A 22,590-nucleotide genomic window follows, 5' to 3' on the forward strand; every position below is an offset into this window, starting at 1 on the left:
GGCCTCTGGGAGGGGGGCGGGGGAGCTCTGGGAGGGGGCGGGCCTGGAGGAGCTGGGGCGGAGCCTCCCCCCGCACCGAGTCAAAGCGGAGGGCGAGGCCCTGGCCTCGCGCACTTTCGATTCTGCCTGCAGCCGTTTAAGTCCTGCTGCCGCCCAGGGGTGGGGTAAGGCGCTCCGCAGATTTTCCTTTCTTTCCCTTTGGGAGGCAAGGGCCGAGGGACCTTCAGTGCCTCTAGCCTCACGTAGGCACTCGCGGGTTAACAGCCTCGACTAACGACCTCGGGGTGTCCGGAAGGACTTGAAATTCTCCATCAGTGAAATCCTAGCTTCTGCGGAGCGACTGCTCTCCCACTCGGGACCCTGGCCGAGCCCGGGAGTAGGGCTGGAAGCAGCCTAGCTCCTCCGGGTAGGCCGGGTAGGCCGAGGTCGCTACTCCCCACCCCTCTCCAACGCTGCATATTCGCTCCCCCAAGACTCAGTGGAAAGGGGGCCAGTAGCCTGGCCAGCTCCAGCCCGTTGTCCCTCGGGTCGCCCTGCCCTACAAGCCTTTCTCCTGAAAGACACATTCCAGAAATCTCACTCTTAACTGACAGGAGCGTTGGATCCCAGACCTGAACCAGGTGAGGCGCCCTTGATTTTGGCCCAGCAAGTTGTGGCTCACCTTGCCCTCATTCTGCTGCTACTCCTGACCCTTTGGGGGGAAATCTGGATTTTTAGCCTTTAGCATTCCTTAGTGTAGGATGGATCCTGACCATTGCTCCCACCCTTCCCCAGGCATTCTTTCCTACCCCACAGAAAGCAGTGAGGAAGAGATTTCTGCTCCCTGGCAGGGCTTTTTTAATGTTCTTAGGCACACCTGTGACCAGCCTAGCCGCCTTTCCCTTGTTGCAAAGAATCCCTGCCTTCCTATTCGGCCAGCACCTGCCGGGGCTCTGGAATGGAAGCCTGCCTTCCACTCCCAGGCTGGGAGATCGCAGGCATTTCTGCCCGCGTGTCCTGGACACCTCTTCAGAGTCCTCTTGTCGCAAGGGTGAAGGGACTCTGGACTGCGGCCTCCCCCATTGCCCGCCAGCCCTGTCCACTTCCTTCCCCTGAAGCAACTGACAGCTCAGCAACTTTCCCAGAAAATAAAGTGATCCGCCATTCACTTCTGGAAGTCCCTTCTAGGGAAATAACTTCTGCTTTTCTTTTCTCTTCCCTCTTACAGGCAGATTGAGCTCCCCTGCAGTAATGAAAGGAAATAAACTGAAATTTCTGATCCCAGAATCCCGTGTAACTGCGGTTTTCCATATCCTAACTTCTTGGGCCGGAGCTTACTGAATTTGGGGTGGTGCTCCTTGCCAACCTTGAGAACCCAAAACCAGAGTGACATCCCGTGTCCGTGCTAACAAGCTTAGCAGTGAATTCTGTTCTTTTCTCCTTAGTGAAAACTCCCCCTGAATGATGGGTGAGACATTCTCCCATTTGGGCTCTCGGGAGGAGAACAGGTCGATCCTGCCCCCCAGCCCGGCCACTGGCAGCAATGCTGCCAACTACTTCAGCACCCGAAGCAGCAAATCTTTCTGTTCCCGAGCACCTTGTGAAGGGGCTGCCCGTGCCAGCTTTGTGACTTGTCCCACCTGTCAGGGCAGCGGGGAGATCCCGAAAGGTGAGTGGCCCAAGGCTTTGGAAAGAGCCTGGGTTCCAGCTGGCCAGGCCCCTCTGAGCCTCCTCGAATTGGGGCTTGGTCCCCCAGCTGCAGGGAAGCCAGCGAGATATTCCCTAGCCCTGCACTGGCTGCAGAGACACCCCACCCCTCCTGCCCTGGTGGTTCTCCCCAGGCTTCTCCAGCCTCCCTGCTCCTTTAGCAACACTGTGCCTTAGGATTCACAAAGTTACAAATGATCTCTTCAGAGAAGCTAGACTTCTCTCATTTGCCGGTGCCTTCCAGAAATTCACACTTGGTAATGAAAATCTCACTTCCATTCCGGAGCTGACAACATTGAGCTGCTGTCATCTGCCCAGCGGTCCCAGTCCTGCTCTGGGGCAGAGGCGGCATGCTTCTGACCCCACTCGGTGGGGTGAAGGGGTTGCTTCTGGGAGGCTGGCACAGGAAACATTCGTCATGCACACTTCTTAGCCCTCTCTCTCTCTCTCACCTTCTTTCTCTCCACAGAGCTAGAGAAGCAGCTAGTGGCCCTCATCCCCTATGGGGACCAGAGGCTGAAGCCCAGGCGCACGTAAGCCCCTTTCCTCACCTTAGCTCCACAAGCTGTCACCCCTGGGGTCTGTTCTCTGTCTCCCTCAGTCTGCCTCCCCGCCGCGATTCTTCTCCATGGGAAGCCTCACTGAGTTCATATATACTAGCTCTGCTTCCAGGGCTTTTCCTGGAAAAGAAGTCTGGGCCACAGCAGCTGCCACCTGAGGCCACCTGCTGTTGGGAGCTTCGGTGCTTCCAAGAAGCATGGCTCCCTTGTGGAAAGAGGGAGGATCAAGATCTTGACTCTTCGAGGTCTTTCAGGAGGGAGCGAATGGCCCAGGCTGCGGTTCATACGGGGAAGTTATTTTTCCTGTGAGCTTCCCTTTCTGTGGCAGCTCAGACCTTGTTCTCTCTGGCTGAGATGGAAAATGAGCTGCTTCCTGTTCTGAGGTACTGCACAGCCTCGGAGGCGGCCCCGAGTGTCGCGGGACAGGGGTGTGACCCTCATTGTCATGGGTCTCTTGGACGTGAATCCCTGCCCCTTCTTCCCAAGGTGTTCAGTGGTCGAGGGAGAGGAGTGTCCCTCTCTGCCCAAGGTTCTGTGGCGTTCAGACTTGTCCCCTCCTCTACCCCGGATCCTGCTCTCTTTCCCACAGGAAGCTTTTCGTGTTCCTGGCTGTCCTCATCTGCCTCGTGATCTCCTCCCTTATCGTCTTTTTCCTGTTTCCCCGGTCCATCGCCGTGCAGCCCGCAGGCCTCAACTCCTCCACGGTGGCCTTTGACGAGGCTGACATCCATCTCAACATAACGGTGGGTGGGCGCCCGCACCCCTGAGCCCCAGGCCACCTTGCCGGCCGCTCTTCTCTGCGGTCCTGGTCAGGTGTTGCCATCCCGAGCTCAGGTAGCCAGGGGTCCTGTGTGGCAGCCAGAGGGTGTCGAAGCCTGGGGGGAAGCAGGTGCAACCACGAGCCCCATAGCGGAACGTGCAGAATTAGGACTGTACACCCCGAGGGGGGAAGAATCATGGCGAGAGAAAAAAAACACAGGGTATGGAGGGCATGCCTGAGACACTCTGGGTGGGTGGAACAGAACGGAGAGAAGCCTTGCAGGATGAGCCTGGGTTTGGGGCCAACTTCATGTCTTACGGTGACCCCTTCACCATTAAGAGCCATGCCAAGGGCCTCCTAACGCTGGGCTTCGGCAGCTGAGGCCCGTAGTGGGAGTGGGGCTCAGTCAGGCAGGGGGAAGGGGCCAGGCAGGGATAAGGAAGCTACTTGATTTCTCCTTTTCAAGGATGGTCACCTTCCCACTTCCCTTTCCCTTGTCTTCCTCCTCAGAATATCTTAAACATCTCCAATAGCAACTACTACCCCATCACGGTGACCCAGCTGACCATCGAGGTTCTGCACCTGTCCCTCGTGGTGGGGCAGGTCACCAATAGCCTCCTCCTCCACATCGGTCCTTTGGCCAGTGAACAGGTAACCCCCCAATCCCGTCCCGGGGCCAGCCCTACCCAGAGGGTTGTGGACACATGTGGGGATCAGAAGGGGCAGCTGGGGTTGGGGTTCACCTTGTGCCCATTTGGTTGACAGATGTTTTATGCAGTGGCCAACAAAATCTGGGATGAAAACACATAGTAAGTATCCCTTGGTCTCTTCTCCCTTAGCCTCTGTCCCTGGTTGGAAACCCAGTCTTCATCCCTACCAGATTTCCTTCTCTGCAGCCAGCATTTGGCCTTCACTCTCGTGGCCAAGATTGCAATCTGCAAGGGATTCAGGGTCCCCATCCCTCTGCCTGTTTGGACTTAGGTTGGAATGAAAACAGGCCAGAATTTAGTTAATTCTTAAAATAGGTGACCTTGGACTCTTAAGCCTAAATCACTAAGAAGCATGAATGTCTTGTTTTCTGCTGAGGGAGGAGCTAGCACACACCTGGGCCAAGCCTACGGGGCTTGGAGGAATGACACTGCAACAAGGGTGATGTGCTCACCTTAGAGGGAGAAAGAGTGGGCATGGCATTTGGGGCCCCTGATGGAAAAGAGGCCCGGAGCCTGGAACCGACCTGCAGGTCTCCTCCAAGCTGCCGGGCTGCTCATGGTCACGTGTTCTTTCTCTCTCAGCAAAATCTGTTCCTGGATGAAAATCAAAGTCCACCACGTGCTTTTGCACATCCAGTAAGTAGGGCTTAGAGCCCGAGTGTCCCCCTCGCCTCCTTCTGACCCCAGCAGAGCTGCGCTCTGCTCACCTTGTGGGATCTTTGCTGGCTCTTGGGAAGGCAGATCCCCCCGCCCATTCCCTAGACCCCGCCTTGCTTATAAGCCGTTGGTGTGCCAGCCACCGAGCTATCTGGATCACAGGTGGGACGGCTGTCCCAGGTGTGTTGGCAGAGCAGGGAGCAGAAGGAAGGGGGGTTGTTTGAGGGATCCCCCCACCCCAGACAGCAGAGCAGGGCCAGAGCTTCCTCTTCTCCCCCTGCCCCTCCACCACCAGACACAGCAACAAAGCCTGCTTCCTCTCCAGGGGCACCCTGACCTGTTCCTACCTGAGCCATTCAGAGCAGCTAGTCTTCCAGAACTATGAGTACGTGGACTGCCGGGGAAATTCCTCAGTGCCCCACTTGCTGGTCCCTCATCCGCCGTGACCTGCCTGCTGGTCCCACACTCCAGGCCCCTGCCAGCCTGGGCTGTATCTCCCAGAACCCAAGGAAGGACTACAGTGACTTTGCCAAAGGAAAAGCTCTGCTTTATTCTACCTCCCTCCACCACACACACACCCCCTCAACCACAGGAAGCTCTATGTGGAAATTAACTTTACACACACACACACACATATGCACAGATGCACGTCACTCACGTCCTCTGACTTCCACCAGAAAAGTCTAGTTCTTCTAGGAGCCAGCCAGGCTTTCCCCTGTGTCTGTCTTGAGAAGAATCTGACCTGAGACAGCCTTGAGCTGTCCAGAGTGGCATTTGCTCTCTGTGCTGAGAACCTTGGTTGCCTCGCTCCTCTGGGGCTGGCCTTCCTCCTGCCTGAAGGGAGAAATCTTTAATTTTATCTGGCTTTTAAAACATGGATCTTTTTCAGGTTCCCCACCCAGTGATGGGAGGGTGACTTGAGGGATGTCCGAGCGGTCTCGGTCCTTCTGGCTTTGGTCACGTGACAAAGGGGTGGGGCTGGTCGATTTCTCTCCTGGGAACTTGTGCCCCGATGGCAAGGTTGGCTAAGGGCCTGCAGCTCCCTGGCCTCCCCGGTTAAAGGCTGCCCCCCTTCCTAGGAAGACAGAGCTTTTCTCTGGCTAAAGCTGCTCGCCAGAAAATTGTTTTATTATTCCCATCACAGCAGGAGCAAACATAGTAGGGGAGGAGAGGGAGGCATCTGGCACCCCCTCCGTCTCTCCAGGAAAAAAAAAAGCAGATGAAGCCAGAGTCACTTGGGAAGGCATTTATTGAAGTTAGGCTTCTGGCTGGTGGTCGGCCCAAAACCCTGGACCCCGGTCAGTCAGCTGATGTCCCCCGCTGCCACTCTGCGACAGCTTGCAGAGGTCAAGCTGTCAGGATTCGGCCACAAGCTGCTGGGCTCTAGGGCCTCCCCGGGCTTAGCTCCAAGGCCCATCCTCTGCTCCCAGAGGCCTCTGCTTTCCTTCGGGCATGGGCAGGCTGGAACCGCACAGCAGGAGGGCCTGGTCCTAACCTCTCTTTGCTGTCACTCAGATGAAGAAGCACAGTCCCAGCTAACTCGGGCTCCCACTGGGCTCCAGCTGGAGGCACTGAGCAGGAATGGTAATTGCTCGCTAAAGGCAGCTGTGGTTTCTCTCAGGCCTGGAGATGAACTTAGGTGGTGGGGAAAGCTGAATGCCAAGTTGGATGGGTGGAGAGGAGGCAGTGGGGACGGCACCTGGCTAGGTGGCTGCGGGGACAACAGGAAGGAAGGAGGTTGTCCTGTCTCCCCGTGTTCGTGCCTGAGTAGAGTCAGGAAGAGGCTGGCAGGAGCACGAAAGTCTGGAAAGGCCAGCCTGGAGTTTCTGTTGAGTGTCAGTTAAATGTAAAGGATTTATATTGTATTCAATGAACTACACTTCACAATGTTAAAGAGTAAACAAAGAGCCTCCTGTGAGTTGGGAGGAGAGCTGGACCTGGGCGACGCTGCTGAGCTGTTTGGGGGTGTCTGAGTGGGTGCCAAGCTCATGCCTCTTAAGTTCCCTCCCTACTTTAATATTCCTGTTCTGTGCCCTACCCCAGGTCCCCCAGCCGCTCCCCTCAGGAAATGCTGCACTGAGGGGCCCCTTCAGCCTGTGTAGGCTTCCGTGAAAGGCCCAGGCATCCCCTCATCAGCGCCAGGTGGAAAAGGGGACAGGCTGTGGGAGAGACCCCGGATGTCAGCTTCAGGAAGTGGTGACGGGGTGAAGGCTGACTGCTTCCGGGAAGGGCTGAGGTGGAGGAAGGAAGAGGCCTGTGGGGTTTTTGTGGGCCAGTCTGCGTCCCCTTTCCAAGATGAGGTGTCTTGTGTTTAAGGGGACAGTCCGCCTTTCCTCTGAGCTCTTTCCAGCCCTGCGTCCCGTCATCCATGCCACAGCTCCGTGCCCGCTATGGGCCAGGCATTACACTGGACTTCGGGGGGGGGCCCTGCCTGCCACCTCCAGTCTAGCTCCAGGCCTGCTCTGGTGTGATGCTGCTACTCCTTCTCAGTAAGCATCTGCCAGTGGGGAGGGGTAATGGTTCCAGTGAGAGTCCTAAACCTAGAGCCCCCAACAGGGGGGTGCCTGGGGGCCTCAGTCAGTTAAGCATCCGACTTGACTCTTGATTTCGGCTTGAGCCAGGGTTGCCAGATGGGGCCCTGTGTCCGGCCCTGTGCTCAGCAAGGAGTTTGCTTGTCAGGGCGCCTGGGTGCTCAGTGGGTTAAAGCCTCTGCCTTCAGCTCAAGTCATGGTCTCAGGGTCCTGGGATCGAGCCCCGAATTGGGTTCTGTGCTCAGCAGGGAGCCTGCTTCCTCCCCTCTCTCTCTCTGCCTGCCTCTCTGCCTACTTGTGATCTCTGTCAAATAAATAAAATCTTTAAAAAAAAGAAAAGGGAGTCTGCTTGTCCCTCTCCCTCTGCTCCTCCCATCACTCCCTCGAGCACACACATGTTCTCGCTCTCTCTCAAATAAATAAAAGCTTTGAAGCCCCCAATAGACCTGTCCTTGCTAAAGAAGAGCCAGCAATGATCTTTAAAAAAAAAAAAAAAAAAAAGGCCGGGCACCTGGGTGGCTCAGTGGGTTAAAGCCTCTGCCTTTGGTTCAGGTCATGGTCCCAGGGTCCTGGGATTGAGCCCTGCAACAGCCTCTCTGCTCTGCAGGGAGCCTGCTTCCTCCTCTCTCTCTCTGCCTCTCTGCCTACTTGTGATCTCTGTCTGTCAAATAAAAATCTTAAAAAAAAAAAGAGCCAGCAATGGAGCTATAGACTTGGGATGGTCAAGACCAAGTTCTCCCATTGGCTTTGCCTGCAGAAGCATGGAATCACCTACTTCCTTCTCCCACCCACTCCATCCCCTTCCCGGGTTCTCATTCTCCCCTCACTTCCTCCCAGTCTCACAGAGCTGACCAATCTATTGATTCTTTTCAAGAGGAAATCACATTTTATGCCCAGCTAGCCTCCTCTTCTAGAGTGAATCAGGAGGGGGTGACTTTTGGAGTGGAGATGCTGGGGGCGGGGAGGGGGTGAGAAAGCGGTCATCTGGTTTTTTTGCTGATGGCCAGTGGGGTTGAGGATCTGTCTCTGGATCACCACTGCTGCATGTAATTCGTCGACTGAGAAGAGGGAGAGACAGGAGGCAAACTGGGTTAGTTAGCCATTTCTGGGCCTGCTGTTCCAGAACATCGTATCGGCCCTTTTGAGGCCAGAGGAATAAATATAAAATGAAGTGCCCCAGTCCTCACCCACCCTAACAGGGCTAGCATGGGGCTCTCTCGTTCTTTGCACCTGTGTCAGAGAAACCATCTTTCCAAAGCTTGTACTGTGTCACGTCCTCATCAAGGGTGACCACCCGCCCCGGGTTTGAAGGTCTGGATTGAGCCAGGCTCAAAGCTAAGGGCTTGTGATGCCTTCTCTTTCAGTTGCCACATTCAGTGGTCCTGACACGTCTGTCAAGGAAGTGGTGTTACCACTGTCAGTTTATGGACGGGCCCTTGAGGCCCAGAGATGCTATCCCACAGCCGGGGAGTGGCGATCCCGAGACTCCCATCTCTGACTTTATGTCCTGCCCTCCTCCTGCTCCAGCTGCCTCTGCCCCAGCTGGCACTTAAAACAGCCCCTCTGGTTTGCTTCTCTGGCCCCCGTCCTGTCTTTCTTCAAGCCCTCCGTTTCTGCCGAGTGCTGAGCGACAGCTCCTCCTCCACATTTTTTGGGATGGCAACAAATGAAGGAATAGGCCATCCAACAGTGACCATATAATTGCCATATAAAGGCTTTACATAACTGACTTCATAAAATACAAATAACTGTAAGCCCCTCCCCCCAAGGAAGCCTCCCTAGATTCCGCACACACTTACACACGCAGCCAGAGTCGACCCGCCTTTCACACTGTCTCACCGTGAATCGTGAGTGCTCTGCGTATTTATCTGGATTTGACTGGAATGACTTCTTGAAACCTGACGGTGAAAGAAAGCACAACATCATGCATCTGACAGTTTCTGAAAATGGAAAGCGGCAGAGCCGGACTCTACTATGTGTCTGGGGCCCAGGCGGCAGCCCCCACCTAGGGCAAGGCCCCATCGGAGCCTACCCTGAAAATTCACAACCGGGAACCCTGCACTGTCCTTCCCTGTTCCAGACTTGCCAGGGCTGGGTAAGTCTCTTGTTAAGGCCACCCTCACTCCCTCTGACACCCTCGTCTCAGAGGAAGGGCTGCTGCCCCCTGCAAAAGTCAGCAGCCTCCTTTGCACCCCTGGAGTGAGGCAAACTTCCCCAGGGGGAGTGGCCCCCAAGTAAAAGCCAAGGATGCCCCGAGAGGGTGTCAGAGACAGTGGGAGGATGGATGTGGACTCTGGGTTATAGGGCTGGGGGTGGGAGCAGAGAGTTCTCACCACCTGCCCTCCCAGGCATCTCATTTACTAGGGCCTTGAGAGGGTTTTGTTCCTCCTGGGAATCTGTTGAAGTCGGATTGACCTCCAGCTTGATGGGTCCCTACTGAGCCAAGCTAGGGACCTGGCTTTTGGGTCAGAACATGCACAGAGGTGCACTGAGTAAGAGGGTCTTGGGCATTCTGTTGCCTTGCTGCGGCGGCTGTGGTGGCTGCGACGGCCCAGCGCGTGGAGTCTGTGTCTGCTCCGGGACCTGCGGTCGGCAAGGCTGCGGTTGGGCAGGGGGCGCCTGCGGCTGTGGTTGTGCTCCTGGTGGCCTCTGTGGTGGTGGTGGCTGCTGCTCCTGTCGCGACCCCCGAGGGCACTGGGTTTTTTTCTCAGATCGGCCTTTCTCCTCTTGGAGTTTCTTCAGTTCCTGGCAAGAAGCCCCCCACAAGTGACATCCCCCTCCCTCCCTACCCGGGCACCCATCTGCCGGAGACACTGCAGGGAGCAAGGCAAGTGATCAGTGGAGAGACAGAGGTGGTGTGAAAGTCTCTGTTCCCTGGACTTGGAGGCTGGGCTATCTCCCTTCACCCACACAACATCCAAGACCTGTTTCTTCTGTGACAGTGCCCCCCTGGTACAGCCCCTAGACCAGGAAACAGCCGTCTCCGGGCACCTACCTCCTACCTTGGGAGCAGTAAGGGGAGAATAAAGGATACATTCTTGCAAACACTTTGAAACAGCACTGTCCAAGAGAAATATAAGGCAAGCAACAAGTAATTTACAAATCTAGTAGCCACATGAAAAAAGCAGGAAGAAAACAGGTAAAACTGATTTTAATATATTTTAGTTAACCCAATACCTCCAAAACATATAATCAATATGAAAATATGAGTGAGATAGTTTATATTCTGTGTTTTTGTACTAAGTCTGCAAAATACAGCATGTATTTTATATTTAATAGCACATCTGAATTTGGACTCTACATTTTGATCAAAAATAATTGCTTTAGGGGCACAGGGGTGGCTCAGTCGCTAAGCGTCTACCTTCAGCTCAGGTCATGATCCCAGGGGCCTGGAATCGAGCTCTGCATGGGGCGGGAAGACTGCTTCTCCCTCTCACACTCCCCCTGCCTGTGTTTCCTCTCTCACCTCTCACCGTGCCTCTCTCTGTCAAATAAATAAATAAAATCTTTTTTTTTTTAAGATTTTATTTATTTACTTGACAGACAGAGATTACAAGTAGGCAGAGAGGCAGTCAGAGAGAGGGGGAAGCAGGCTCCCTGCTGAGCAGAGAGCCCGATGTGGGGCTCGATCCCAGGACCCTGGGATCATGACCCGAGCCGAAGGCAGAGGCCTTAACCCACTGAGCCACCCAGGCGCCCCAATAAACAAAATCTTAACATAATAATAATAATTGCTTTAGATTTAGAGTTCATTCATTTACAGTTGAAAAAGATTTACATATCCAAGTTGTTCTAAACATACTTCAAAGTTTTCCAATACATAAAGAGTATTTTTTTAATTTAGATTTAAATTAATTAAATCTCTATACAATTTTATTTTTTTTTAAAGGTTTTATTTATTTATTTGACAGACAGAGATCACAAGTAGGCAGAGAGAGAGAGAGCGAGAGAGGAGGAAGCAGGCTCCCGCTGAGCAGAGAGCCCGATGCGGGGCTCGATCCCAGAACCCTGGGATCATGACCGGAGCCGAAGGCAGAGGCTTTAACCCGCTGAGCCACCCAGGCGCCCCAAATCTCTATACAATTTTAAATTCAGTTCCTCAGTCTCACTAGCCCCATCTCAAGGCTCAACAGCACACAGGCTGGCGGCCACCCTATTGGACAGGGCAGCCTTAAAATCTCTCAGGCCAGGGTGCCAGAGTGGCTCAGTCATTGAGCGTCTGCCTTCCACTCAGGTCATGATCCCAGGGTCCCTGCTGGGCAGGGAGCTTGCTTCTTCCTCTCCCTCTGTCTGCCACTTCCCCTGTTGGTTCTCTCTCTCTCTCCCCGTCAAATAAATAAAGTCCTTAAAAATAAAAATAAAAGGGGCACCTGGGTGGCTCCGTGGGTTAAAGCCTCTGCCTTCAGCTCAGGTCATGATCCCAGGGTCCTGGGATCAAGCCCCGCATCGGGCTCTTTGCTCAGCAGGGAGCCTGCTTCCCCCTCTCTGCCACCCTGCCTACTTGTGATCTCTCTCTGTCAAATAAATAAATAAAATCTTAAAAAGTACATTGACCAAATAATAGCTTCCTGGACATCGGTCTTCCCTCCCCACTCCCCTCTAGCCCCGCCCTCACCCCCGGGAAGGACCCTGATGAACCCGGACCCTCTCCTGCACCTGTTGCTCCTGCCGTTCCAGTTGTTCCTGCTGTTCCTGCTGTTCCTGCTGTTCCTGCTGCTGCCGCTGGTGCTTGGCCATCAGCCACCTCCTCCGGTCCAAAGCCATCTGCCTACGCCGAGCCTCCCAGTGGTAAGCACTGCCCATGATGGTAGGGGTGACCAAAGGCATCAGAAGGGGGTGGGGGCAGGCAGAGCCCAGGTCACTGCCCCCACCGCCTCTGTTTCCTCCCACCCTACCCCACTGCCTGTACCCAGAATCGCCTCACAATGGGAGGAGGGAGGTGGTCTTCCTAAGTTGCCTAGGGAATGTCTGTGAACTACATTTCTCTCCAAGGCCCTGTGAAGGTAGAAGACACCTTTGCACCGGAGCTTTGAGTTTCCATGGACCCCCAGGGACAATTTCCAGGTCAACCGGCTTTTCTCTCCGATTTCTTTCTCCTGTCCTTCCCAGGATCCCAGTATCCTCATCTGGCCCTCTGCCCACCCTCCCAACCCTCCCCCGCCAAAGTTCTCTGGAGTTACCACCCCCCAGTCCTCCATTTCCTCCTGCTGTCCTGAGACAAGTGTTAAGAAAATATAAACTGCAGGGGCACCTGGGTGGCTCAGTGGGTTAAGCCGCTGCCTTCAGCTCAGGTCATGATCTCAGGGTCCTGGGATCGAGTCCCGCATCGGGCTCTCTGCTCAGCAGGGAGCCTGCTTCCTCCTCTCTCTTTCTTTGCCTGCCTCTGCCTACTTGTGATCTCTCTCTGTCAAATAAATAAATAAAATCTTTTTTTTTTTAAGATTATTTATTTATTTATTTGACAGAGAGATTACATGTAGGCAGAGAGGCAGGCAGAGAGAGAGAGGAGGAAGCAGGCTCCCTGCTGAGCAGAGAACCCGATGTGGGACTCCATCCCAGGACTCTGGGATCATGACCTGAGCTGAAGGTAGCGGCTTAAACCACTGAGCCACCCAGGCGCCCAATAAATAAAATCTTTAAAAAAAAAAAAAGAAAGAAAAGAAAATATAAACTGCAATGGACGCTCACTCGGGTCTGAGCCCCTGTGAAGGCAGGGTGGCTAATTTGCCTGGGGATTTACAAAGCTGGGCACAAGCCTAGGGTCTGCCTCATCTTCTGACCCTGGAGACCCCACTTAACCTCTCTGGGCCTCAGTGTCCTTGCCTGTAGAATGGGAAGGATATTACTTGTTACCTCCTTCACAGGACTGGCTTCAGAACCAAGTGGACTAATGGGTGAGAAATGTACAAGATAAAGCAGAAAATTATCCGGCGGCAGGTTGATATCTGTTATTCTCCTACCTGATTCTCATCCCCTGTGGGTGGAAGAGCCAGGGGAGGGGGTCATTTCCTGCAATCCAGGAAGACTTCCAAGTGGGCTATTGACTGCTAGGGTCCCTCCTACACCCACATGCCCTATCTTTCTCGAAGATAACAATCTTTCTAGAAGCAGCAGGGCCTGAGTCCAGCTTTGGGTCTGAGGGCAGGGGAAGGGCATGGGTGAAAAAGGCTGTCACAGCCAGCCACAGTTTCAAACACTGTGCTGGAATGGAGCTGATGACCTGAGAAGAAGCTTCCCTAAGTTGTCCTGAAGTTCCCTTTAGCTCATTATAATAGTAAGATCTCCTCCTATGGGTGGAGTACATTGCTTTTTTTTTTTTTTTAAATATACCATGTATGCACTAACAAGCTGACATGCTAGGCATGCACAGTTCAACTAAAGTGCTTATGTGAGGTCCCCGCCCCATCCCCCTAATACACCGAGTAAAAGCTTCCTAACAGTCAACCAAACTAAAAGGCAACGTACAGAAGGGGAGAAGATATTTGCAAACAACATATCCGACAGAGATTTAGTATCCAAAAACCTACAAAGAACTTATCAAACTCAACATCAAAAAACCCCAAATAATGCAGTTAAGAAATGGACAGAAGACCTGCATAGGCACTTTTCTAAAGATATCCAGATGACGGGACGCCTGGGTGGCTCAGTTGGTTGAGCAGCTGCCTTCGGCTCAGGTCATGATCCCAGCGTCCTGGGATCGAGTCCCACATTGGGCTCCTTGCTCCACGGGGAGCCTGCTTCTCCCTCTGACTCTGCCTTCCACTCTGTCTGCCGGTGCTCGCTTTCGCTCACGCTCTATCTCTGACAAATAAATAAATAAAATCTTTAAAAAAATAAAAATAAAAAAATAAAGATATCCAGATGGCTAACAGACACATGAAAAGATGTTCAACGTCACTCAGCATCAGGGAAATACAAATCAAAAACATGAGGAGATACCATCTCACACCTATCAGGATGGCTGAAATTAACAACACAAGAAGCAACAGGAGGAGAAAAGGGGAACCCTCTTGCACTGGTAGGAATGCAAACTGGTGTAGCCACTCTGCAGAACAGTATGGAGGTTCCCCACAATGTTAAAAATAGAACTGCCCTAGTATTTAACAATTGCACGATTAGGCATTTACCCAAAGGATACACACAAAAATACAGATTTGAAGGCATATATGCACCCCGACGTTCATAGCAGTGTTATCAATAATAGTTGAACTATGGAGAGAGCCCAAATGTCCATCAACTGATGAATGGATAAAGAAGATATTATAAACACACACACACACATACACACACACATACACACACACGAAGATTACTCAGTCATCAAAAAGAATGAAATCTTGCCAAATATGGTGACGTAGGTGGGGCTAGAGTGTATTATGCTAAGTGACATGTCAGTTAGAGGAAGAAAATACCATATGATCTTGCTCATATATGGAACATACAGGAGGGAAGAAAAGAAAAAAGAGAGGAAAACAAGCCATAAGAGACTCTTTTTTTTTTTTTTAAGATTTTATTTATTTATTCGACAGGGAGTAGAGATCACGAGTAGGCAGAGAGGCAGGCAGAGAGAGAGAGAGGGAAGCAGGCTCCCCGCCAAGCAGAGAGTCCAACACGGGGCTCGATCCCAGGACTCTGAGATCATGATCTGAGCCAAAGGCAGAGGCTTTAACCCACTGAGCCACCCAGGTCCCCCTAATTAATTGATTTTTATAAAGCTTCCTGTACTGATCCCAGGAGAGATAGTACCTTTTTTTTTTTTTTAAGTCAGCACTATCCCTAACGTTGGACTCAAACTCACGACTCCCAAGATCAAGAGTTTCACACATTGCAGACTGAGCCAGCCAGGCACCGCAGAGACAGTGCTTGGAAAGCTATCTGCTGTCTCCTTACTTGCAACAAGTAATTAAAAAGCTCTTTGCTTTCAACACTTCCTTGGATTGTGTTCAATTTGATGTACCCCAAGCAGCAAACTTCTTGAGCCTGGTTACAAGAACACTTATATTAGTCTACAGTTGGGCAAAATCATCTAGTAGAAAGCCCATTTGATAATAAAGTGATGACTGTCTCATGTAATTGATTGAATGCTGTGCTGAAAGCGAGAAACAGGATGGGTTGTACAGGTAGAGAATGGTTTACCTTCCAGATCCCGTGATTACCTGGGAGCTGTGGCTGCCGTGGTCCAACATCACGAGAGAGAATTATACCATATATGGCTGGTCCGAGGGAAGACCCAAATTCAAAGTTCAATGTACAATATATACTGAATGCCTATCACTTGACACCACAGTAAAGTCAAGAAAATGTCAGTTGTACTGTCATAAATGGGGGCCATCTGTATAGTGTCTCATAAATATAAGATGTTATCAATTGAGGGGCACCTGGGTTGCTCAGTGGGTTAAGCCTCTGCCTTCGGCTCAGAATTGGGTTCTCTGCTCGGTGGGGAGTCTGCTTCCCCCTCTCTCTCTGTCTGCCTCTCTGCCTACTTGTGATCTCTGTCAAATAAATAAATAAAATCTTAAAAAAAAAAAGATGTTATTGAGATTTTATGCACTTGTGAAGGGAGAAAGAAAAAAAGGTGTGCAGCCATGTGTTAAAGGAAGAAAGAAAGAAAGAAAGAAAAAAAAGAAAAGAGAAAAGCGAAGACAATACAAAGAAAGTGGGATGCCTGGCTCACTCAGTCACAAGAGCACTGCCACAGTCTTGGGGTCAGGAGTTAGAGCCCCACATTGGGTGTAAAGACAACTTAAGTAAATAAACAAGGAAGGGAGGAGGAAGGGCACAAGATGGAGTTGCTTGCCCCCAGGACAGCCTATCAAGACTTAACTGCAGGAATGTGACTTTTAACCAGTCAATCTGGAATTTTCTGATCCACACCAGTTAGGTAATCTGCATGATAGATGTCCAGCATTTCTCCCCAAAGGAAGTTGTTCAAAGGACCTTGCCCAAAACGACCCATTGTTTTCTTTTGCTAATAACTTCCTTGTCCAGCCGCATTTCTGCCTTTAAAAGTCTTTCATTTTGTACAGCTCCCCAAAGGCCTTTTCTACATGCCCGATGGGATGCTACCTAACCCACGAATCAGTAAATAAGACCACATTTATTTTCCAAATTTATCCCGTTGATTTTTTTTTTTTTAAACACATTTAGTGGCAGGGACAGCATCCAAGCAAACTTCTGACAGCATTTGGGGATGAGAAACAGGTGTGGTACCCCATGAAGCTGGTGCTTTCTCTTTCTGGCCGGTTCTGAGGGCCATGGGTAAGTTCTAAGTCTGAACTCTGTTCTCTTTGCATCAAGCCCTGACCTAATTGACTTCGCACAGATCCTTATTTGATCGGAAACCTTTGTCCTTGGTTTTGTCCCAGATTCCGGGAACAACATCTGGGAACCGCGTGGTGACAGCTGCAATTCCCCGGTTAGAATCAGTCCGCAGTCCCCATTCTCCAGGTCTGCTGGTTCAGTCCTTTCCCCAGTCCCCAGATGCCACACTGGGAACTGCTGATGGTTACCAGCTGGAGTCGGACTGGGTCCAACCTAAACTGAACTGGGTCCAATAAGTAAAAGCTCCTGGTAACGGGAATCTTGGAAGCCAGAAGTGCCGGAGACAGAAAGCATGGGTCGAGAATTTAAAAGCCATTGGAGGGCACCTGGCTGGCTTAGTAGATGGAGCACGCAACTCTTGATCTCGGGGTTGTGAGTTCGAGCCCCACGTTGGATGCAGAGATGACTTAAAATCTTTTAAAAATAAAATAAAAGGCTCCCACATTGAGATAAGTTGGTCATGAAACAGGTTAGATGGACGCTAGATCACCCACAAACCCCAAGGAGATTTTTGTGCAACAAGGTACAGGGTATAAAGAAAAAAAAAAAAAGCAAGGTACAGGGCAAAAGAGCACATGATTGGGATGCCTGGGTGGCTCAGTCTGTTAAGTGGCCGCCTTCGGCTCAGGTCATGACCTCAGGGTCCTGGGATCGAGCCCCCCACATCATGATCCCTTCTCAGCGGGGAGCCTGCTTCTCCCTCTCTCTGCCTGCCTCTGTGTCTATTTGTGATCTCTGTCTGTCAAATAAAGAAAGAAAGATAGAAAGAAAGAAAGAGAAACTTTTCAGGGTGCCTGGGTGGCTCAGTTGGTTAGTCTCAGGTCATGATCTCAGGGTCCACCCTGGCTCTGTACTCAGTGGGATTTTTGCCTGAGATCCTCTCCCTCTGACCCTGCCCCCCACCCCACTTGTGCACCTGATCTCTCTCTCTCTCAAATAAATAAAAACAAATAAATAAAAATGAAATGAAAGTCCTCTTTAGCATCTGTCACTCCTTTCAAAGGCTAAACTTAGGGTCATAGTTAAAGAATTTCCTAAGCCTAGAACCGAACCCCCCCCCCACCCGCCCACAAGTTTTTTGAAAAATTTTATTATTATTGGAGCCTATGGGCCTGGGCTGCCAGGTACTTATCACTTATGTACTTGTTCGTAGACCCCAGTAAAGGCCAAGAATGGAAGCAGGAAGCAAAATAGCAAAACCCCAAGGATGGTATTCAAGGTCCTCAATCTTCAATATGTTCTCATAGATAGAAAAACTTGCAAAATAGTGCCGCTTCCAGTCGGGCGACAAGAGAAGAATTAGGCACAAACAAGTCAGCCGCAAAAGACTGCGAGCAGGGGACAACAGTCGAAAAGGCCTGCTGCCTTGAGCAACTCCACAGTCTCACTTTTATTAGATAGAAACAATAGCCAACAGAAGGACCGATGAAGGTCAAACGTTAATCCTGTCTTGCAGACAAGCAAGAAGGAGGATCAAGTTTACAGTTAAACAAGCCCATTCAAAGGACTCATCTAACTAACAACGAGCACTTCTGGGAAGGGAAAGGAGCGATATCGGGAAAAGGGAAGCAGGCGGTTTTCATTCCACCCTGAGCTGACCGGGCATTCCCGGGTGCTCAGCTTCCCTGAAGCAGGCGGCGCTCAGCCCTGGGCGGGCTAGGCGATCCCGACTGCCCGGCTTCGGTGAAGGGGCGGCATTCCGCCCTGAGCGAGCCGGGCATCCCCAGCTGCCCAGCTTCACGGTGGTACATCGTCCTTCTCCCCAAAGACCTGTTGTCAGTATCAGTATTTTTTAAGGCCATATCTAAATGTGCTTGACAACTAGTAAAATCCTCCAGGGGTTACAGTTTAAGTAACAAATTGTTCCGAGGGGCAGCAGCAAAATAGCAACTGCTCTTTGACAAGCCACTGCTAGAGTCTTCCCTGTTTGCGCAGATGGGTCTATTATTCAAATATGCAAGGAGCAGCACATGGCTGGCTCAGTCAGTGCAGCAACGGACTCTTGATCTTGGGGTTGTAGGTTTGAGCCCCATGTTGGGTGTAGAGATTACTTAAAAATATAAAACCTTAAAACCACAGCAAATATGTGAACAAAAGGAAGAGGAAACGGTGTCTGACTTGAAAGCGGGTTTGGAAGCTCTCTTCCTAAGGTCACTCCACCTGCTCTAGCCGCCCTGTTTGTAAGTGTCTTATCTCCTGAGATTAGCGGATTGCTAAAAAGGCAGAATATATCATGGGAGGGCCCCAGTCTGCAGAAACTCATGACCGTAACTGAGCACTTTGAAAGAACTTTGGAACAAGACTGAAAATCAAGGCCCACCATGCTATTCACTTTACAGTTGAACAACTCCAAGGCCAGGCATGCAAAATAACCCCTTATCTTCCCATATGGCACCCTTCTAGGGCTCCACCATCCAAACACAGGCCCAAAGAGTGATAACTCAGTGGTAATCAACTGGGATAGTGGAAGAGATTGTCCTCGAAGGTCCTTTACAAATTATGTAACATCAACTCAAATGCCCGCACATATACCCTCGGAGGAGGGCCCCCTCATGAATCCCCCCAAAGTTGATGGGATTCTGAGAGATTCTCTATAAACTGCCACATTACTCCTTTAAACAGCTAAGGGAAAAGTAAATTAAATAGGGTTGTGCCGTACAGTCTGAAATATTTATTGCTTGTCCACACTGAAGTGTGACAAGATATTTGAAAGGATATTTGAAAAGTTTTTTCCGGCGAGATAAACACAACACCAGGCAAAGTGGGTGCAAGGCAAGATTTATTAAAAACGCTCTCCAGCGAAGTTTCAGGGCTCAGGAGAAGGGGAGCCAGGAAAGTTGCGCCGGGAGGAGGTGGGCACCCTCGGGCGAGGTTCTGCGACTCTGGAAAGCAGAGTGGCGGAAGTCGCACCCAAGGCAGGGAGGAGGGGGCTTTTAAGGGGTCTTGGGGAAAACTCAGGGGTCTTTTGGCAAGTTTCCCTTATTTGGATATCCCGCCGCTCATCGGATTCCCATTGGTCCACAGGAGCCCAGGGCGGGGGTCTCAGACTCCTGCCTGGGCCTTTGTTCTCCTGTCCGAGCTCAGGTCTTGTGGCAGGAACTTTCGCCATCTTTAGTAGCCCTTCCTGCCAGCCCAACAATATTATAATACTATGATCAGAAATTTGACCACCTTGGAAGCCAATATTCAAAGCCTGATAGGATTTTTTTTTTTAAGATTTTATTTATTTATTTGACAGAGAGAAATCACAAGTAGACGGAGAGGCAGGCAGAGAGAGAGGAAGGGAAGCAGGCTCCCTGCTGAGCAGAGAGCCCGATGCGGGACTCGATCCCAAGACCCTGAGATCCTGACCTGAGCTGAAGGCAGCGGCTTAACCCACTGAGCCACCCAGGCGCCCCCTGATAGGATTTTTTTAAGACCTTCTCCCCTTGGGTGCCTGGGTGCCTCAGTGGGTTAAAGCCTCTGCCTTCGGCTCAGGTCATGATCCCAGGGTCTTGGGATCAAGTCCCTTGTCAGGCTTTCTGCTCAGCAGGGAGCCTGCTTCCCTTCCTCTCTCTCTGCCTGCCTCTCTGCCTACTTGTGATTTCTGCCAAATAAATAAAATCTTAAAAATAAATAAATAGGGATGCCATGGGTGGCTCAGTTGGTTAAGCAGCTGCCTTCGGCTCAGGTTGATGAAGTCCCAGAACCTAGGTGGGGTTCGGTGGGGTGAGGTTCGGAGCCGACGGCTAAAGAAAGAATTCTTTTTTTTTTTTTTTTTTTTTTTTTTTTTTTTTAAAGATTTTATTTATTTATTTGACAGAGAGAGATTACAAGTAGGCAGAGAGGCAGGCAGAGAGAGAGAGGAGGAAGCAGGCTCCCCGCTGAGCAGAGAACCCGATGTGGGACTCGATCCCAGGACCCTGAGATCATGACCTGAGCCGAAGGCAGCGGCTTAACCCACTGAGCCACCCAGGTGCCCTAAAGAAAGAATTCTTAAGACGTCTCTGGTGCAAAAAGGTGGTTTATTAGAGCACGGGGACAGGACCCGTGGGCAGGCAGAGATGCAGCTGCCCAGGGCCTGTGAGGAGTGGCTGGTTATATACACAGGAGTTGGGTAGGTGAGGACAAAGGGGTGTTTAGAAGGGCTATTGGGGTAAAGAAGACTATCAGGATATTGAAGGCCTGGTTACTATCAAGCCAAGGCCACTTTCCCTCTAATGAGGCACTAACATAAAGATAATTGGGAGTCTCCTGGTGGAATGTTACATTCCTGCTATCAAACGTCCCTGTTAGTGAGATTTAGGTCTTAAAAGAAATTTAACTTTATTTACTTTTCCTTCTACCTCCGTCTCCTTCGGTTTTTTATGGAGGGGAGGGTGACGTTAGGGCTTGAGGAACTGAGTTATGTGTCCTTGGAAATTGGGCTATTGATAAGACAACTTCTTTGTAGTAAATCTCAAGGACATTTGTAAACCAAGAGAGACTCCTGCCTTGCAGGACTGTGATCTCTGCAAGATAACCATTTGCTCTTCTTTTAGGGCCATCAGGGGTGCCTGTGAAATGTCACACATATTACCAAGGGGAGTGGGTGGAGAGGGGGTGCAAGGCGCCAGCCCCTGCTCCGTTCTCAGCCAGCCTCTTGCTCCCTCATCAAGGTCATGATCCCAGCGTCCTGGGATCGAGTCCCACATCGGGCTCCTTGCTCTGCAGGGAGCCTGCTTCTCCCTCTGACTCTGCCTTCCACTGTGTCTGCCTGTGCTCGCTCTCGCTCGCTCTCTCTGACAAATAAATAAATCTTTAATAAATAAATAAATAAATAAATAAATAAATAAAAGACCTTCTCCCATAAGCTAAATGTACCCAGACAGAAGAAAAAAACTTTCAAGAGTTGATAATCATTTAGGTGGCCATCCTGTTCTTTCAGGAATTAAAGATAGCTTTCTTTGCTCTACAAATCTAGTCTTTACAGGCTAGTTTCTGGATGGCTCCAGATGTCTCCAGAATTGTTATTCAGAGTCCAGATTTATCTTTTTTTAAAGATTTTTATTTATTTATTTGACAGAGAGAGATCACAAGTAGAGAGGCCAACAGAGAGAGAGGAGGAAGCAGGCTCCCCATGGAGCAGAGAGCCCAGTGAGGGGCTCAATCCCAGGACCCTGGGATCATGACTGACCTGAGCTGAAGGCAGAGGCTTTAACCCACTGAGCCATCCAGGCACCCCGGAATCTTTCTAACATATGAAATTTCTTTCTTAAAACCTCCCTTTCTCCTTACCTCCCCCAAGCCCATAGTATAAAATCAGTCACCATTCACAACCCAGGGGAAGCAGGTCCTGTCCGATCCTTTAATAAACCACCATTTTGCACCAAGATGTAAGAATTCTTTCTTGGTTGTCAGGTCTGGACTCCACCCCACTGAACTTCACCTGTAGTCCAAAACTTCATCAGCAGTAATTTTTTATCTGCCCAGCTCAACATTTTAAAAGTAAACACTATGCCCAACCTGGGACTTGAAAAAATAGACCCCAAGATCCAGTCCCATGCTCTACCAACTGAGCCAGCCAGGCACCCCCATGGCAGGAATTTTTAAATGCAAGCTACAAGGTCTTATATTTTTCTGTATGTGTGTGCGTGTGTGTGTGTGAGATAGACATGTGGTATTTTCCACCTCCTGGTGATACTGCAAAAATTAATTTGTAAAAGATCTCTATTAAATTGACTTAAAGAAAGTTAAGCTCTGGGCTCCCTGGGTAGCTCAGTCAGTTAAGCATCTGCCTTTGGCTCAGGTCATGATCCCAGGGTCCTGGGATGGAGTCCCGCATCAGGCTCCCTGCTCAGTGGGGAACCTGCCTCTCCTTCTGCCTGCAGCTCCCCCTGCTTGTGCTCTTCCTTTCTCTAACAAATAACAAAAATTTTTAAAGATTTATTTATTTACCTATTTTTTTTGACAGATAGATCACACGTAGGCAGAGCGGGAGGCAGAGAGAGAGGGGAAAACAAGCTCCCCGCTGAACAGATAGTCCGACGCAGGGCTCAATCCCTGGACCCTGGGACCATGACCTGAGCCGAAGGCAGAGGCCCAACCCACTGAGCCACCCAGGCACACCCCCCCCCTTTTTTTAAAAAGATTTTTAAAAAATTATTTATTTGTGGGGGGGGCAGAGGGAGAGAGAAACTTAAGCAGACTCTTCACTAAGCACGGAGCCAGCTATGGGGATCTAAATCACGACCCTGAGGGACGCCTGGGTGGCTCAGTTGGTTAAGTGGCTGCCTTCGGCTCAGGTCATGATCCCAGTGTCTTGGGATCGAGTCCCATATCGGGCTCCTTACTCGGCGGGGAGCCTGCTTCTCCCTCCGCCTCTGCTGCCTCTGCTGCCACTCTGC

At 50.9% G+C, this 22,590-nt stretch overlaps 2 protein-coding genes across 5 annotated transcripts; one reads left to right on the plus strand and one right to left on the minus strand.

The window, feature by feature from the left end:
• Window positions 1-81: 81 nt before the first annotated feature.
• On the plus strand, window positions 82-7,133 carry TMEM106A (transmembrane protein 106A). Of its 3 annotated transcripts, XM_004772607.3 has the most exons (9): window positions 124-164; window positions 594-620; window positions 1,425-1,648; window positions 2,156-2,219; window positions 2,836-2,989; window positions 3,517-3,657; window positions 3,772-3,815; window positions 4,299-4,352; window positions 4,699-7,133. In XM_004772607.3, the coding sequence occupies exons 3-9, from the start codon at window positions 1,441-1,443 to the stop codon at window positions 4,817-4,819; spliced, it is 786 nt and encodes a 261-aa protein (XP_004772664.1). In that variant the 5' UTR covers window positions 124-164; window positions 594-620; window positions 1,425-1,440; the 3' UTR covers window positions 4,820-7,133. The 3 variants fall into 3 exon arrangements, with proteins under 3 accessions (XP_004772663.1, XP_004772662.1, XP_004772664.1); XM_004772606.3 differs by lacking the exon at window positions 594-620 and having other exon boundaries at window positions 82-164; window positions 4,699-7,132; XM_004772605.3 differs by having other exon boundaries at window positions 93-620; window positions 4,699-7,132.
• A 620-nt stretch (window positions 7,134-7,753) lies between these two features.
• CCDC200 (coiled-coil domain containing 200) lies at window positions 7,754-11,810 on the minus strand. 2 transcript variants are annotated; one of them, XM_045080746.1, is made up of 4 exons: window positions 11,561-11,810; window positions 9,424-9,649; window positions 8,704-8,802; window positions 7,754-7,962 (listed from the first exon to the last, which is right to left on the minus strand). In XM_045080746.1, the coding sequence occupies exons 1-4, from the start codon at window positions 11,729-11,731 to the stop codon at window positions 7,802-7,804; spliced, it is 657 nt and encodes a 218-aa protein (XP_044936681.1). In that variant the 5' UTR covers window positions 11,732-11,810; the 3' UTR covers window positions 7,754-7,801. The 2 variants fall into 2 exon arrangements, with proteins under 2 accessions (XP_044936681.1, XP_044936683.1); XM_045080748.1 differs by having other exon boundaries at window positions 8,744-8,802; window positions 11,561-11,808.
• Window positions 11,811-22,590: the final 10,780 nt, after the last annotated feature.

This window comes from Mustela putorius, unplaced genomic scaffold (assembly GCF_011764305.1).
Source record: "Mustela putorius furo isolate JIRA1106 unplaced genomic scaffold, ASM1176430v1.1 tig00000487_pilon_pilon_pilon, whole genome shotgun sequence".
Lineage (NCBI taxonomy): Eukaryota > Metazoa > Chordata > Mammalia > Carnivora > Mustelidae > Mustela > Mustela putorius.

Excerpts from the sequence above, each read along its gene's own strand:
- TMEM106A (XM_004772606.3), top strand. The coding sequence starts at position 1,441 with ATGATGGGTGAGACATTCTCCCATTTGGGCTCTCGGGAGGAGAACAGG. Across the intron at positions 1,649-2,155 it reads CAGCGGGGAGATCCCGAAAG|AGCTAGAGAAGCAGCTAGTG; the intron begins GTGAGTGGCCCA and ends TTCTCTCCACAG. Across the intron at positions 4,353-4,698 it reads CACGTGCTTTTGCACATCCA|GGGCACCCTGACCTGTTCCT; the intron begins GTAAGTAGGGCT and ends CTTCCTCTCCAG.
- CCDC200 (XM_045080746.1), bottom strand. The coding sequence starts at position 11,731 with ATGCCTTTGGTCACCCCTACCATCATGGGCAGTGCTTACCACTGGGAG. Across the intron at positions 9,650-11,560 it reads TGGAACGGCAGGAGCAACAG|GAACTGAAGAAACTCCAAGA; the intron begins GTGCAGGAGAGG and ends GCTTCTTGCCAG. Across the intron at positions 7,963-8,703 it reads GGTCGACTCTGGCTGCGTGT|TCGACGAATTACATGCAGCA; the intron begins GTAAGTGTGTGC and ends CCCTCTTCTCAG.